This window comes from Furipterus horrens, unplaced genomic scaffold (assembly GCF_987537825.1).
Source record: "Furipterus horrens unplaced genomic scaffold, mFurHor1.1.pri manual_scaffold_6, whole genome shotgun sequence".
Taxonomy (NCBI): domain Eukaryota; kingdom Metazoa; phylum Chordata; class Mammalia; order Chiroptera; family Furipteridae; genus Furipterus; species Furipterus horrens.
The window spans coordinates 18913260-18931767 of NW_028327176.1; the positions used below are offsets into that span (position 1 = coordinate 18913260).

At 35.5% G+C, this 18508-nt stretch overlaps 2 protein-coding genes across 5 annotated transcripts in view; one reads left to right on the forward strand and one right to left on the reverse strand.

Moving 5' to 3' along the window:
• Positions 1-18508, reverse strand: part of MEMO1 (mediator of cell motility 1) — a 103515-nt gene that overhangs the window by 52935 nt on the left and 32072 nt on the right. Inside the window, exon 2 of one of the 4 annotated variants that reach the window (XM_090281107.1) lies at positions 7914-7995. In XM_090281107.1, coding sequence (XP_090137233.1) covers positions 7914-7995 — 82 coding nt within the window. Of the gene's footprint in view, positions 1-7216; positions 7292-7913; positions 7996-18508 lie in introns of those variants that run through there. The other 3 variants (XM_090281105.1, XM_090281104.1, XM_090281106.1) reach the window with 3 other exon arrangements.
• Positions 2319-3470, forward strand: LOC150005798 (heterogeneous nuclear ribonucleoprotein A1-like). Its single transcript, XM_090280207.1, has one exon. The coding sequence runs from the start codon at positions 2363-2365 to the stop codon at positions 3323-3325; it is 963 nt and encodes a 320-aa protein (XP_090136333.1). The 5' UTR covers positions 2319-2362; the 3' UTR covers positions 3326-3470.

Genomic DNA, 18508 nt, shown 5'->3' on the forward strand with positions numbered 1-18508 from the left:
TTTAAAGAATGACAAAATAATTGTGAAAAGTGGAAGAGTCCTAGTTTGGAGAAAGAATACATTGCGGAGTATTTTTAAAAATCATTAAGTATGCCACCACTCTTAACATAGATCATGAAGAACTCATGAACAGACCAAGACCACAGTCAAAAAAGAGAATTTCTAATACTTTCCTTTATCGTGGCCCATATATATGATAATGAAGAAAGCCACAGTAATAATGATCAAATCTCCCCACAGATCCTCTATTCCTGCCCCCCTTCTCTTGCTAATAGATTCTATATTATATGAAAACAAGGTTTCATTAAGGGATCACTCCCAATAAAGGAGGTTTCACCAAAGAAACATCTAAGATTTTTTTTCTTTTGTACTTAATAGCCAAAAGACCAATAAAAAATTGAGCCTTATAGATATCTGAGCATGCTTTGTAGAAGTATGTCACAGTCAAGTCTTTTAAAAGCTATTAAAATCCTTAATACAAAGTTATCCCTGCTAGCTTTTCCAGGTCACCTGGCTCCCAATGTAACTTTTCATGAAGGCAAAAATTGGGCTGGCCAAAAAGTTTGTTTGGTTTATTCCATAAGGTGGCCCTCGTAGTGCTTAGTTTTATTTAACTTAATTCGAAACAATTTTGTTAGACTGTATTGTGACAGCTGTCATATTTGCGTGTATTTAAAAAAGAAAACTTATCAAACTTGGTGAATTGTTATGTAGCTATTTTAATATTGGAGATGGAAGAAAAAATGCAACATTTTCAACATATCATGCTTTATTATGTCACGAAAGGTAAAAACACACACAAAAAAGATTTGTGCAGTGTATGGAGAAGTTGCTGTGACTGATCAAATGTACCAAAAGTGCTTTGCAAAGTTTTGTGCTAGAGATTTCTCACTGGACGATGCTCCAGAGTTGAGTAAATCAGTTGAAGTTGATAGCAATCAAATCAAGATGTTAATTGAGAACAATCAACATTACACCATGTGGGAGATGGCCGACATACTCAAAATATCCAAATCAATAGTTATTGGTGGAAAAAAGGGGGGGGGGCTTTAATTTTAATGAAAAAACTAAATGGACTTTTTGGCCAACCCAATACAAAATTATACATTAGTATCTACAATTTGTCATTAGGCTAAACCATGGCTCTAAAAACTGATCCTTCTTTTAACAGGGAGTACTTGTGCTTCTCCCTTTACTTCTACACAGCAGACCCTTTATGCCATTAAGTCCAGCTTCTAACTGTCTAGAATTTCTGTGGCCCCGCAGAGCTCTAATCAAATGATACAAGGCCTTTGTCCAGGATCATTCACTGGTTAAGTGATAGTTTCCCACATACCAACCTAGCAATGTGGTATAATTTAAATTCCTATGTCAGGAAAATTACCAATTACGGCATGACATGGACTTTCACTTGAGTCTCAGACTAACAATGTTATAGGGGAATAGTACAAACTATGAGTGCCAAGAGTTTACCACACATTCTCTGAGAGGTTTTTAATCAAAGATAATAAAGGGAGTAAAAGAACACTTACTTGGATTGAACAAAGTCAGGTTCTCACACTTCTAGTTCTACTTAACAGCAGCAAAAAGTGCAAAATAGAAAGACTGGACTAGATGAAATGAGAAGACTGGACCAGATGAAATAAGAAGATCTCTAGCAATAAGAAAAGTTCATAATATCTACTTAGGCTAAAATATGATCTGGCAAGCTAGAAACTAAATTTAAAAACACCTGTGAATATATGGGATGAACCTGTATGACATCTGGCTCTAAACAGTTTGCAGAAGCAGTAGCCTCCAGATTGCCTCTCTCAATTTTATTTTGCTATACGTAGCCTTTATTATTTCCTTTTATAGGCACTGTTCAATGACCCTCAAGATTCCTGCTTCAATAAAAAATAGTAGTAGATGATTATATCCTCTCAAATGTCCAGGTTAGATGGTGATTATTCAGAATATTTTATTTTTACAAAATGGAATCTCACAAACATTAAGTAAACAATACTATGAGCTAAAGAAAGTTATTGAAGTTATTCAAGTCAAACAAGACTAAACTAACAAGTTGCATATCTAGAATGTTTAATGCTAAAACATATAGGATTTCATATATTGCCATGAATAACCTATTAATATAAACAAGGATGAAAAATAAACAAGTTGCACACCTCTAGTAACTTAAATTAACAATATAATTTATGATTCATTGTCTCATAATATATACTGGTAAAGCTCTACAGGTATGCTTCACTATATGCAAACTAGTGTTCTGTATCAATGTTTCTTACTTTTAAAAATTTTTGACCTTTCTGCCGGTGGACGCCGCTGAGTAAGCATCATTCAAGTCTCCTGCCCTGAAGTCGTCATGTCTAAGTCAGAGTCTCCCAAAGAGCCGGAACAGCTACGAAAGCTCTTTATTGGAGGTTTGAGCTTTGAAACAACAGATGAGAGTCTGAGGAGCCATTTTGAGCAGTGGAGAACGCTCACAGACTGTGTGGTGATGAGAGATCCAAATACCAAGCGCTCCAGAGGCTTTGGGTTTGTCACATACGCCACTGTGGAGGAGGTGGATGCAGCCAGGAATGCTAGGCCACACAAGGTGGACGGAAGAGCTGTGGAACCAAAGAGGGCTGTCTCAAGAGAAGATTCTCAAAGACCTGGTGCACACTTAACTGTGAAAAAGATTTTTGTCGGTGGTATTAAAGAAGACACTGAGGAACATCACCTAAGAGATTATTTTGAACAATATGGGAAAATTGAAGTGATTGAAATCATGACTGACCGAGGCAGTGGCAGAAAGAGAGGCTTCACTTTTGTTACCTTTGATGACCATGACTCTGTAGACAAGATTGTCATTCAGAAATATCATACTGTAAATGGCCACAACTGTGAAGTGAGAAAAGCCCTATCTAAGCAAGAGATGGCTAGTGCTTCATCCAGCCAAAGAGGTCGAAGTGGTTCTGGAAACTTCGGAGGTGGTCGTGGAGGTGGTTTTGGTGGGAATGACAACTTTGGTCGTGGAGAAAACTTCAGTGGTCGAGGTGGCTTTGGTGGTAGCCATGGTGGTGGTGGATATGGTGGCAGTGGGGATGGCTATAATGGACTTGGTAATGATGGAAGTAATTTTGGAGGTGGCAGAAGCTACAATGATTTTGGCAATTACAACAATCAATCTTCAAATTTTGGACCCATGAAAGCAGGAAACTTTGGAGGCAGAAGCTCTGGCCCTTATGGTGGTGGAGGCCAATACTTTGCCAAACCACAAAACCAAGGTGGCTATGGCGGTTCCAGCAGCAGCAGTAGCTATGGCAGTGGCAGAAGGTTTTAATTACTACCAGGACACAACGCTTAGCAGGAGAGGAGAGCCAGAGAAGTGACAGGGAAGCTACAGGTTACAACAGATTTGTGAACTCAGCCAAGCACAGTGGTGGCAGGGCCTAGCTGCTACAAAGAAGACATGTTTTAGACAATACTCATGTGAATGGGCAAAAAACTCGAGGACTGTATTTGTGACTAATTGTATAACAGGTTATTTTAATTTCTGTTCTGTGGAAAGTGTAAAGCATTCCAACAAAGGGTTTTTAATGCAGTTTTTTTTTTTCCTTTTTTCTTTTTTTTGCACCCATGCTGTTGATTGCTAAATGTAATAGTCTGATCATGACGCTGAATAAATGTCTTTTTAAAAAAAAATTTTTTGAACTACTTTTTATATTAAAATACATGTACACAGTAAAAACGTACAAGTACCTTTTATTTCATACTACTCCGATCAGATTACTAACAAGTTAAACTTTATTTTAAATGTATGAAGGGGGCTTCAATATTTATACTATCTGCTATATAGTGGAAAATAATTAAATAAGCCCCTTCACCAATTATCTGATTATATTTGTATATTCACTATGAGGTTTCTTAAGTGACGCATACCTGTACAAGCCCCATTCTAAGGGTTGCTTAGATATTCCTGCATACTGCAAGACAAACAACAATACTGGCATCAAAGTGTCTGGCAGTCATGGTAGAAAGGCTTTTGGAACTCCTAGTTCATAAATCATGTCAACATATTGTATATCCCTGGGACACATGCTCTCTCCTATGTCTCAAGATAAGTGAGGCAGTTCTAAATTCAAACAAAGGATACTTTTTAATCAAATTAAATTATTTTGAATTCCCCAAATGTGCTTGTCTATATGTCAGATAGGTTAGAATTCATTAAGATTAATCAACAGTTTATTTACGAATCAATATTTATTCTTTAATGACATAACTACTTAATCTACATCAATATAAAAATGACCAATCTGTTTAAGCACTTTCAAAAGTGTGCTATCTAGGTTCTGAGTTTGTGTTTTTAAGGTTCCCCTTAAACAATTTACACCTATAAAAGCAAAATCTAAGAAAAGCTGGGTCCAGAGAGCTAGAATTATAAAATTTAAAGTATTTTTTTGATTGATTTAATTTGAAATAAAAGTAGATATCTTAAAATTTTCAGTTTCCTAATTACTATATAAGCATATTCTTACAAAAAACTTTTGTGGTTATGAGAGTATAACAATAAAATATTTCCGGTTACCTAAAAAAAACCCGAAACTCTGCAAAGGAAAATAATTACTTCTGGAAACCATAAAGTAAGGTAAATGACTGTACTATATGGTCATATGTTAACAAAAATGGAGATGGCCTATTATGCATTAACGTTACAAAGTCACTATATAGCAGAAAAAAGCACACCATAGCCAAAACTATTTTGAAGTATCCATTTTAAAACTTAAGGTAACTTGGCCTTGATGGTGCGGGTCATGTTGGCTGGGCACTGTCCCAGAAAGTGAAAGGTTGATGGTTCGATTACCAGTCAGGTCCCTGGTTGGGGGTGTGCAAGAGGCAATCTCAATGTTTCCCTCACACATTGATGTTTCTCCCCCTCTCTTCCCCTCTCTCTAAAAACAAATAAATAAATAATCCTTTTTAAAAGCTTAAGGTAACTTGAAAATCTTTTACAAATCAATATATTTGTAAACTTAGGCTCAAACACTTCATTTCACAGGCTACGGCCAATGATTTCAACTTTAAACTACAAGAAGGAAACAAGTCTGACTACTTTTTCATGAATAACTAACCTCAACTTAATTACATGTTGATTCAGCTCAGCTCCCACATTTACAAGTTTTAACTAAGAGGGGAGCATTCCACAATCGTCAAATACCAGCAAAGTAATGGGCATGGCAATAGAACGTATTTCATGAGTTACTACAAAGAGACCCATTGTTTCTCACTCAATCAAGGACCTCACTTCTACAAAATTCCCTTCTTATCCCTGTATCAATTTTTCTTTCTCTACTAGACCATTTCATCAACATTATAACATTTTAATATATTTCATCTTTAATAAAAATTCTCCCGACACCATATTCCCACTGCCCTATTTCCTTAATTTACAGCAAAATTCCCGAAAAAAAAAAAACCAACTATTTATACTCACAATCTTCATTTCACTCTCAGATTCTTTCTTGAACCTACATCAATCATGCCTTCATCCGCAACACCCCACAGAAGTTGTTCTTATCAAGATAACCAGCAATGTCCACATTGCAAAATCCAGTGATCAATTCTTGGTCCTTATCTTATTTGACCAATTGGCAGAATGTGACATAGCTGATCCTTTTCTCCTCCTTGACACATTTTTCATCCTTTTGCCTCTCAGAGACGCCACTCACCCTTGGTTTTCCTCCTTGCTCACTGATCCTCCCTTCAGTATCTCCTTTGCAAATGCTCATCTTCGTCCTGCCCTCTAAATACAGTTGCTGGCTTAAGGGGCTTAGTCCTTGAACCTCTTCTCTATCTTTATCTCACATCCTAGGCAACTACAGCCTGCGATATATACACCGAAACAGCCTGGCCCTCACATGTCTGGCTGCCCATGTGAAATCTCCACTTGGATAGCTAATAGGCATCTCAGCACTGACATGGTCAAAGTCAATTCCTAGATTCTATATAAACACTTCTACTCCCCACCTCCACCCATTTGCCCCTTAGCAGTATAAAAGCAATTCCATCTGTCCAGTTTCACAGGCACCAAAAACTTATAAGTTCTCATTAACTCTTCTTCTATTGTATTGGTACTTACCTTAGAAATATATCCAGAATAAACTGCTTCTCAACACCTTAGTCGAAGCCACAATGTCATCTGTTCTCTGTACTACTGTAATAAGCGTCCTAGACTGGACTCCCTGTTCCCGCAAAACGGAACATCCATAGGGCAGCAAGAGTAATCCCTTTCAAACCTAAGTTAAATCATGTCACTTTTCTGCTCAAAACTTCCCATGGCTTGCCATTTCACTTGGAAGAAAACCAGTGGTTTTGTGATAGCCTGCAAAGCCTCTCCGCAATCTGCCCCAGTGCCTATCTCATCCAGTACTCCTTCGCTCACACGCGCCACGTCAGCTACACCGGCCTCCCCGCTCTTCCCAAACACACTCAGCACGTCCTCCCAGAGAGTCTCTGTGCTCGCTGTTCCCCAGCCTGAAACCCTCCTTCTCTGGGTATCTGCATAACCTCTCTCCCATCACTTAGGCTCAAATGTTACCTTACCAGGAGACCTGTTCTTATTATCCTATGTAAACTAGCAACTCCCTACCCATATTATCACTCTCAGTCCTCTTATCTGCTTTATTTTTCTTCTTAGCACCCATCAGCACCTGACAGAGAATGTAATTATTCAATTGTTTACTGTCTGTCTTCCCCAGGTACTAAAATACAAACAGTATGATTCTAATTTATTCAAAAAGCATCACAAAGAAGAGTACCTGGTATTTAGCCTGGTACATATTTGCTGAATGACCAACTAAATAATTGCAAGTCATTATGTTAAAAGTTTGACAAAGATTACCTCATTTAATCATCAAAAAAATTATATAAAAGTACTATTATTATTCCAATTATACTAATGAAAGGCACAAGAGATTAAATAACTTGTCTGTCATAAAGCTTGTAGTGGTACAGTCAGTCTCCTGTATCTATTAGATGAGATCAAGTTAGAACATACAAATGGAGTACTTAACAAAAAGTTTGGCACATAAAATACTAACGTTTAGTGAATACTTATTACGTGCCCAACATTAATGTAGGATCTTTATGTGTTTTTACCCATGTAATTTTCATACTGTTTAATAAATGGTTGCTATTATTATTTTCACTATTTATTATTTATCAAGGTACCAACCTTAACTCAATAGAAGTCATAAAAGATGCTGCTGTGAGAAGAAACTCCACAAACTCCAACTTTTACTCTTCTCAGAAAAATGTTAACATGTGCTTAAAAAACAATGTGTTTTGAGTATTAGCACTGGAAACTAAATCAAAATTAATGGACTTCATATCATACACAGACACATCATTAATAGTACATTTGCCATCTCTCAGTTCTAAAAAGCCCCTTAACATTCAAAGACAAAATAGTTAAAAGATTTTCATTACAAACAAAATCTACCCCTCTGGCAAAACTCTGGTTGCTACTCCATATTGCACCGTATTATGGTTATTGCATATTTTTCATTACAAGTTTAAAATTACGTGGATTAAAGTGCATCTTTTAAATTTTTAAAAGAGAACTTATTCATTTATACCAATTATTACTGAAGTCACCAAGTTTACCTAATGTAAACAACTCTCTCCTTTAAACGTCAGTTTTATTACCAAAAATAAATTTTGAAATTATTGCATTTGAGAAAATAAAAGTAGCCAATTTCCTTTATCCTTGAGTTAAAGTGAAAACCATGGGATTCATGAAATTTACTAAATATAATTTTGTCAGCTCAGCATATCATTTGGGTTTTGATTTATAGCTCAACCTGTAGATACTCATTCTTTATTAACAATTAACATATGAAATATTCTGGGTAAAGACCCTTAAAACTTACGGTGCAATAATGGCTCTAGCAGGTCTTTTTGTAGACTGTACTTGTGAAAGCCAACCTTCTAGCTGTGCATTCAGCTGCGGTCCTATAAAAAGAGAGAGAGGGAAATTGGAGTCAGCAAAGCAATGTACTGTGGATAACCATACATGACACAAAACCCTCACTGAACCCATTTGGGTTTAAAATAGCTTAACAGGCAGGGGGATCATCAGTTTGGATGTTAATGTTTGAAACTTAACCAACTACACACAAAGTCTCTAGCAAGCAATAGGGTATGGCCAAGTACTGATTACACTAAGCTTAATTTTATCCAATTGTTCAATTCCTGGTCAGGGCACATGCCTGGGTTTCAAGTACAGTCCTGGGTCAGGACACTTACGAGAGGCAACCAAATGATGTTTTTCTCTCACGTTGCTGTTTCTCTCTCTTTCTCCCTCCCTTTCCCTCTCTCTAAAATTAAGTAAATAAAGTCTTTTTTTTTTTAATAATTCATGTTGATATAATACACTCACTTTGAATGCTGTATTGTGATGTATGAATATATCTATATTCATCCTCCTGTTCACAAACATTTTGGTTGTTTCCACTGTTTCACTGGAAACATATAATGCTACAAACCTCTTATGACCATGTGTTAAGAGTTTCTGTGGGATTTATCTGGATCATATCTTCAACTCTACTACAACATTGTTAAATTGCCCACTAACGTGGCTGGACTGATTTACCCATCAGTGTAAGGGCAAATAAAATTAAGAAATCTAATTCTCCATGTTACAAATAAGGGAAGAGAAACCCAACACACTATTCTTAGAACATTTTCTTTAGAAAACTTGTAATTGTACATTCTTTCTCTGTGCCTTTGAAATGTATATAAATATTTTTAAAAGCTACTTAAGCTTCTAACCAGCAACACAGGACTGCCTTTCTCAAGGACCTGGTAGCCATCTCTTTGGAATGTGATCAAGGAAAACAGCTCCCCTTTCTGCCAGCTTCTGTGGCAGGACAGAAGCCTAATTTGAGGGGGCCATCTAGCCACACAGGTAATTTCAAATATCTACTGTCATAAATACATGTTTATTTTTCCTTTGGATAAAGCCAATTAATTAAAGACAAAATATATCTGTGACAAATGTTGTCATCAAGTCTTACATGAGCACTATTATAGCTTATCTTGAGAGCATATATGTAATTGGAGGTATCTAGTTAGCTACATAAATGGGTGAGCACTCTTTTAGGTCTTTGCAATCTCTTAGCAGATTGCCTGTGATGTGCATCACATTATATATTAATGCTCATTCAAAAATAAAGTTGTTTTAACTTCTATTTTTTTAATTATATTTTATTGATTCTGCTATTACAGTTGTCCTGATTTTTCCCCCTTTGACCCTCTCCACGCAGGACCTCCCACTCCCACCCTCAGGCATCCCCCCACCATTGTTCATGTCCATAGGTCATACATGTAAGTTCTTCAGCTACTACATTTCCTATACAGTACTTTACATCCCCATGGCTATTCTGTAACTACCTATTTTTTTAAAGCCATGTTATTCTATTTTATTTATTTTTTAGAGAGAGGAGGAGGAAGGAAGAAAGAGAAGGAAAAACTTCTTTGTGTTAGAGAAACAATCAGTTGCCCCTTGCACGCACCCAACCAGGGACCTGGCCCACAACCCAGGCATGTACCCTCACCAGGAATTGATCCAGTGACCTTTCAGCTAGCAGGCCGACACTCAATCCACTGGGCCATACCAGCCAGGGCTGTAAATATCTATTTGTACTTCTTAATCCCTTCACCTCTTCACCCATTCCCCCTCACACCCATCTGGCAACCATCAAAATGTTGTCTTTATCCATGATTCTGTCTCTGTTCTTCTTGTGTTGCTTAGTTTGTCTTTTAGATTGAATTGTTGATAGATACGTATTTTTTGACATCTTATTGCTCATGGCTTTGATATTATTTTTCTTCATTAAGTCCCTTTAACATTTCATATAACAATGGTTTGGTGATAATGAACTCCTTTAGTTTTCTCTCACATGGGAAGCTCTTTATCTGCTCTTTGATCCTAAATGATAGCTTTGCTGGGTAGATAAATCTTGGCAATAGGTCCCTGCTTTTCATGACTTTGATAAAGTTTCTTTTAAGAAATCAGCTGACAGTCTTATGAGAGTTCCCTTTAAGGTAATGAACTGTTTTTCTCTTGCTGCTTTTAAGATTCTCTCTTTATCTTTAACCTTTGGCATTTTAATTATGATGTGTCTTGGAGTGGGCCTCTTTGAATCCATCTTGTTTGGGACTCTGTGTGCTTCCTGGACTTGAATGTCTATTTCCTTCATCAAATTAGGGAAGTTTTCTTTCATTATTTTTTCAAAGTGATTTCCAATTTCTTGCTCTTTCTTTTCTCCTTCTGTCACCCCTATGATGCAAATGGTGGATGTCTTGAAGGTGTCCCAGAAGCTGATTATACTACCCTTATTTTTTTGGGATTCTTTTTTTCTTCTTGTTATTCTGATTGGTTGTTTTTGCTTCTGTATGTTTCATCTCATTGATTTGATTCTCGGTTTCTTCCATTCTACTGTTGTTTTCCTGTAAATTGTTCTTTATTTCAATTAGTGTATCCTTTGTTTCTGACTGGATCTTTTTTATGATGCTGAAGTCCTCACTAAATGTCTTGAGCATCCTTATAACCAGTTTTGAACTCTTCATCTGGGACAACTTAAAATGTACCAACACCTGAACCATAGGGGTGCCAGAAGGAGAAGAGGAAGAATAAAAAATTGAAAACTTCTTTGAAAAATTAATGAAATAAAACTTCCCTAATTTGGCCAAGTAAATAGACATATAAGTCCAGGAAGCACAGATGGTCCCAAACAAGTTGGACCCAAAGAGGACCACACCAAGACACATCATCATTAAAATGCCAAAGGTTAAAGATAAAGAGAGAATCTCAAAAACAGCAAGAGAAAAGCAAAGTGTTACCAACAAAAGAGTTCCCATAAGACTATGAGCTTATTTTTCAAAAGTAACTTTGCAGGCAACAATGGACTGGCAAAAAGTATTCAAAGTGATGAAAAAGCAAGGACCTACAACCAAGATTACTTTAGCCAGAAATGCTATCATTTAGAATGGAAGGGCAGATCAAGAGCTTCTCAGAAAATGTAAAGCTAAAGGAGCTCATCATCACCACGCCATTATTACATGAAATGTTAAAGAGACTTATTTAAGAAAAAGAAGATCAAAATATGAACATTCAACTGACAACAAACTCATAACTATCAACTGAATCTAAAAAATAAAAACAAACTAAGCAAACAATCAGAATGGGAATAGAATCATAGATATAGGGATCATTTGGAGGGTTATCAGCTGGGAGGGGGAAGGGAGACATGGGGAACAGGTGCAGGGATCAAGAAGCATAATTGGTAGGAACAAAATAGACAGGGGGATGTTAGGAATAGTATAGAAAAGGCTGAAGCCAAAGAACTTACATGAATGGCCCATGGACATGAACTAAGAGGGGAGAGACTGCTGAAGGGAAAGAGATTACCAGGTGAAGGGAAACAAAGGGAAAAAAATTGAGACAATTGTAACAGCATAATCAATAAATTTTACTTAAAAAATGAATCTGAGTTCTTCCACAGAGGCTGATATTTGGTAATATGTTATTCTTCATACACGAAGATGATGTAGAGTATATATACTTTGTTTTTCAAATACCACTAGATTTGACAGCACACTGATGAATGGAAAAATTAAGCATTGTTAAATCCTAGCAAAACTACTTCATGGTTATGTGAGGGACACTGGACATTTACTTCTTTGGATAAAAGAGTAGAAGTAGATACCCAAAAGATCAATACTAAGGTATTTCCTTAAGAAACAGACAATAAACAATGTGCTGTTAGCAATTCATTAACCCTTCTGTTTGAATCTCACTTGAATCAAACAATATTGAAAAAGATTATTCACATGGTAATAAAACTGCAACAATATTAAACACAGACATACACACACACACCTCCTTTTCAGAAATTCCTATGCGACTAATTAACAGAACCATTCTAAGATATGGTAATTAAGTAAACCAAATTTTTTCACACTGTTCTAACTCTGGCCTGTTCCTCCTATCCCTCCTTGCCCCCCACTCTATGCGCCCTCCCAAAAAAATTCAATGATCTTCTCAATCTGAACAAAAATCATGTGTTCGATAAACTCTTCTCAAACAATGTGCAATTAAGTCACCCAAGGATTTTGTTAAAATGCTAGTTCTGATTCTATAGGTCTGGGGTAGGGCCTGAGTTCCTGCATTTCTAACCCTTTCCCCAGGGAATAGCAATGTCTGCTGGCCTATGGACTGCACTCTTGTAGCAAATCTAGGTCAATAGTCCCAATAAAAAAGGTTCTGGACCTCGAAGATGCCACAATCTATATGCATCCCAAGATTTATCTAGAAATAAAGTGCCTAGCTAAATGTAAGATCTATCAACTATAAAAAAATTTTTTCATGAAATTTTTTTTTACCTTTTAAAGCATATATTTTCTCAATCAACAGATAATAAGGAACAACTACTATCCTGTAGGAAATTCTATACTTTCTGACATGAAGAGGGTTCCTAAAAGGGGAAGGAGGATACACATCGAAAAGCCTGAAAACCATTATAGAACTATCACTTAGCTTTTCATCCTAAAATTTATCTGAACTGTGTTTCAGTTACCTTACAGTTTTATTTCCTACTAGCTATTTAATAAACTATTACATTATAAGGTTAATTATGACCAATAATGTTTTAACATCTGGTTCATTTTTTAATTGAATAAGTATTTATGGAATAGTTATTTATGTGTCAGGAACTGAGGTGGATGCTGGAATTACAGCAATAAACAAGACAAATGTGGTACCTGCCTTCACGGAGCTTGTAACTGTCAATGTCTTAAATCCAATGACAATTGGATCAAAAGATCAAAGATGACAGTTTCAGACACCAGGACAAGCTAGCAAAAGAGACATATTTGGTTAATGGAGGAGTCTTCCATTGTTGCTCAAATTATTCCATGGATATAAGGTAAAGAATGACCAATTGCCACAACTTTTTTACCCTTCTTTTTTAAGCGGCTATCTACCTATTAACACACCTATTAACACAGTAAACTCAATTCAATAGGACTGGTTAAGGTAAAGTAACAAAAGACAAAGCAGAAGCAAAAAATATAAATAGAAAAAAAACTATTGATAGGATGTCAGCACCTAGTATTTTGTAATTAACCATTCTGTGAAATATGTTCAAACCAAACTAAGAAATAAATTTTGACCTGTGGTGAAAAATATACAAACAATAAGTCTGATATGCTAGACTTCATGTAAAAGCGGCCCATGGGTCTCTGAATTTCACAGGCCAATAAAATTTCAGAAGAAATCCGGACACCATTATAGGCTTGCCAATTTTTTATTTTACCAATAATGGACATTAAAATATATCAACCATTTATCTATGATCACAATGAATTTACAAAGCAAATATAATACCAAAGAGTAGGAAGAGCACAATTTCAATATACTGTGAAAAAACAAAGCTCATGTTCAAAAATGTTAAAATGAGGGAAAACGTACATCTTAAAATCGATGAACTATAGTAGCACTGTGAAAACCACATGCACTACAAGCTTCTGATACTTATTACAATGCAGAACAGTGAAAAATTCATCACAGACCAGCATTAGGGAACTACTTCTCACAACAATAAAAAGTGTTTCTGAGAAGACTTACCAACTACAACAATCTCATTTAATTTAAAAAATAAATACATTACATTTCAGCTGTTCTCCTGAAACCCTTTCATTGACATCCTTCTGTGACCATATACTTAGAATTTATTGCTATGCTATTTACAAAACTTACTATTATCTTATTTTTAGGTACATCTCAAGGGATGCTGCTTGTTTTTATGTATCTATGATAGGGCTCCTCACACAGAAAGTTATATGCCCCTGGGAACCTAAGAACACAAAAACTGTCATGCTGAATCTGACCCCAAACCCAGCAACCTTGCTGTGAAGAACACTGATTGTTCTCCTTGATATAAACCACAAAGGTTAGGACAAAAACAAATATTTCAGATTCCTTACTATCCACTAATTTATTTAAACACTGTAAGAATTTATTTACATTCTTAGCTAAACTCTAGTTCAGAATACAATCCACAGGGGCAGTTAACCATCCAAATGAACGGTCTTCAGTGCGTAAGACCAACTAACTTGTAGTTGCCCAACTGAAAATCACTTACCACTATTCTCCTCACTCATACACAGCTTCTCAAAATTTTTATATAATTAATACCAATTCCACTGGCATTTCACACCTATACGTTCTGCAAATTTGGAGGATCACAAGGTACACCTCCCTCAAGATCATTTACAAAACTATAGTCTGAAAATAGGTTTAGCATTAATCCATTTAATAGTCTATTAATTTGGATTCTCTATTCCCACTCCAATTATCTGTTTATAAACAAATTCCCTATCAAATGATGCCATTAAATCCCTTGATAGTGCCTGGTTATAGTTATCTAAACTATTTTTTAAGATCAAAATACTGATTTTTGTGTGCTATTTTTCATTATTAAAAAAATATCTTCAACAGAGAAAATTGGGGGAATACATATTAATGGAGAAAAATAATAATCCCACTATTATAAAAAGCACCAAAATTACGTTTTCCAAATTTCCTTCTAGTCTTTAAAATTAAATACAATTATGTAGCTTGCTTTTATTTACAAAATATTTTAGCATAAGCATTTCCCTATATTATGAACTATAAAGCCATTTTATGGCTGAATAATATTTCCTTTTTTCTTTTTTTTCCTATACTCACCGAAAAACTCTTTTTTTCATCGCTTTTAGAGAAAGAAGAAGGGAAGGAGAGAGAGAGAGTGAGAGACAGAGAGAAACATTGATGTGAGAGAGAAACATTGACTGGTTGCCTCCTCGCACACGCCCCACCTGGGGGATCAAACCTACAACCTGGGTATATGCCCTGACCAGGAATTGAACCCAAGACCCTTTGTTCCACGACTACACTCTAACCAACTAAGCCACACCAGCCAGGTCTGAATAATATGTCTTTATGCGAATGGATCACTGCTTCCTTAAGCATTACTTCTACAAATAAGATGTTTAGATTGCTGCCCTGTCTGGTGTGGCTCAGTAGATTGAGTGCTGACCTGTGAACTGGGGGGTAGATGGTTTAATTCCCAATCAGGGCACATGCCTCAGTTGTGGGCCAGGTCTCTGGTTGGTGGCATGCAAGAGGCAACCAATCAATGTTTCTCTCACAGATAGATGTTTCTCTCCCTCTCTTTCTCTCTGCTTTCCCCTCTCTCTGAAAATTAATAAAGTCTTAAAAAAAAGATGTTTATATTGTTTACAATTTTTTGTACTATTATAAACAATTCTATAATATGTATCTATTTCTGTATTTAAAATTATTTCCTTTTGAGGTTCTCAAAAATGGAATTACTATATAAATCGTTATGAGCCTTTCAATATTTCAATATATATATTCAAAATCATATCCAAAATTGTATCCATTCATAATCAGGCACAATGCATGACCATACACTCACTACCCAAAATAATATTTTAAAAGATTAAGTAATTTTGCCCATGCCACCATTTAATAAAAATTAAAACTTAATCCCCTACCTTAATTACTGATATATTTGGCATTTCAAAATAAACAGTCTTTCATTAAAGCAAATTTAATTTCTAAGAAAAATGTATTTTTTTATTTCTAAGATATTTACTCCACATGATTGTTGAGTTTTCTTGCCAGCCACAAGTTATCCATTACTAATGTTTAGCAAACAACTACTACTATTGGCCTTTACAGACAAGTCAAATTTAAAACCAAGCCTATTATGCTGCATTGTGCTGCTGTTTTAAATTACTCACTATCCTGAATATTTCTTATATGCTCCTGCCAGTCAAATATTTTTTAACTAATGTGGTATAATTGTTCATCCCTTTATAAACCATAACTCTTTCTCTTATAATAGTCAAAAAGTGGTTTTTGGACCAGAATATTCTAATGTGTTTATTTAAGATAGATCTGTGTTTTACCCCAGGGCTACGTCATCACATTCTCTGGGGATGGCAACCAGGAGTTCTTAACAAGCTTCCATCCAAGCTCTCCAAGTGACTGTGATACACATTAAAATGTGAGGTCCACTGCCAGAAAGAAGTGTATGTGCACATGCTATATGAATGAATAAATATATATGAATGAATGCAGCTAACAGATTCCTGGATGGTTTATAACTGAGATTTTTCACTGCAATAAATAAATCATATAACCTATAAGTAAGCAATAAATAAATGCATGAGTTTTTACCTCCAAACTACTTTGAAACCATAAGTGATCTGCTGTTTCTTAAAATTTACATAAGCTTATTTTTAATAGGGTTTCTAGCCTCTCATTTCAATTAATGCCTCCTCAGCTTTTCCTCTCAATTCTGATGAAAGAGGAAAATGAACTAAGATTCATAAACATTAAGTGGTACATACACCGATTCAAATTCTCTTTCAAATCTTCTGTTTTAGTCCAGAAATTCATAAGAGTGTACATGAACAATACAACATCCATAGTCATTTCAAAATTCCCATGCTCCTATTTGTAACTTAAATTGAAGTGTCAAGAAGATATATGTTTATACTCTAACACAGGGTCAAGTACTTTAGTGAGGGAAATATAAACCTGGATCATAAAAGGTAATCACCTAAAGTGGTCAAATGCTTAAAGTTGGGTCCATAATATTTCCTTAATGCATTTCTAACCAAGAATCTTTATTTTCTTCCAATTGCAGTTAGCATGGGCTTTTCCTCTTTGGGTTACATCAGTCAGTTGATGCTAGTGAATATGCATAATTTAGTACCAAATCCAAAACATATTCTGTGAAAAAATAAAACAAGTCTGTCTTATTGGAAAGAATCAAGACTAGGATAACACTTCCCACACAAGGTAACACTTCTTAGGCAGTTGCTAAAAAATAAGTTTCTTAAGATAAAAGGAAAAGTTAAAATTTTTATTCTTCATATATTTTCACCACAAAACAGATTTGTAGACACTACCATATTCTCAGCCTATTCTGTGTAATTCAGATTTTCTTCTCTAAGAGTTTTCACTTAGAGTTTGATCAAAAACAAAAGTGGATCAGGCCTAGTACACTACACCAAATGAAACATATAATGCAGCTGCATACATGTGAACTGATAAAACAAAAGTTCAAAAACAATCTAAGCATACACAAAAATAAAACTGGTTAAATAAATTTTGGTACATCCACAAAGTATTCAGCAACTGGAAAAGAATAAGGCAAAATGCTATGACCCTCTGTGGAAGATGTCTTAATTGAGGGAAAAAAGAAAGCATGGTACAGAACAGAAGGTACAATCTATTACCATTTTTGTGTGTGCATCTATATCATACATGATTATGTGCTGGTTTGTATTTACGCAGAATATCTCTGGATGAACACAAAAGAAATGGATAACAGAGACTGCATCCTGACAAAGGAACTAAGAGCAGAGGGAGACCTTACTTTTTACTGTACATCCATTTGTGTGCATCTTTTTTGCATTTTGTACTATATACTACCTATCAAAAAGTTAGATATAAAAAAAGATGGTTCAGTCACATAATACCATGAAGTCATAAACAATGATACTGCAGGCATGTTTATCAACATGAACAAAAGCCTATAAATACTAAATCCAACTAACAATGAACCACTGTTAGACCTAACACAATATGTACATTAATAATGTAGGTTAAAATAAATAAAACCAAACTGCTGAGAATTGTTATTTGACCAGTAATATACACATCAGAGTAATAGAATATATATGGACCAACATGACAAGGTTTTCCTATTAGCAAGGAGGGCCCCTTTTCACTTCCTTCCCCTAAGTGATAGCCATCCCCAAATTTCTGATAGATAAAATCAGAGAATATACAAATAGCCTTGAAAAGAATGACCTAGAAAAGAAGACATAAAAAATCTTATTAATTTTTTTTTATAATTCTCCAATGAACAAAATGTAAGTTTCAACAGTTTGCATTTTTCAGGGGGTTTTTTTGTGTGTTTGTTTTGTTTATCTTTGGTCTAGCAATAACTTTAGTTATGTTTTACTCTGACTTCTTCAGCAATCATTTACCAGATAATCTAGAGACGTTAAATTGTTTTTTGAAGCAATTAACTACAATCTAATACAATTTTTGTTGTGGCATGTTTGAGGCCTGTTTCTTCTTTCACTAAGCACTGGTACTGCATGTGCTAGCTCATCCATCTAAACAATTACGTTTCTGATTTTGCAACCACAAAATGCATACAAAAAGAATCTCAGCAAATTCTCCCTTGATAACTAGCCAAGAAAGCATGCCTGAGGTGGACTGAAAGATGGGCATGCCAGGTATCAGAGGCAGAAAAGAAAAAGGAGTGGGGTGTAACAACCATCAACACTAAAGGCTCTCCAAGCTGAGATGGATGATTTAGGGGAAAAACTAAGTTTGGAGACTAATGAACACAATTAACATGATAGCTGAGTT

Coding starts and splice junctions, on each gene's coding strand:
- LOC150005798 (XM_090280207.1), top strand. CDS start 2,363: ATGTCTAAGTCAGAGTCTCCCAAAGAGCCGGAACAGCTACGAAAGCTC.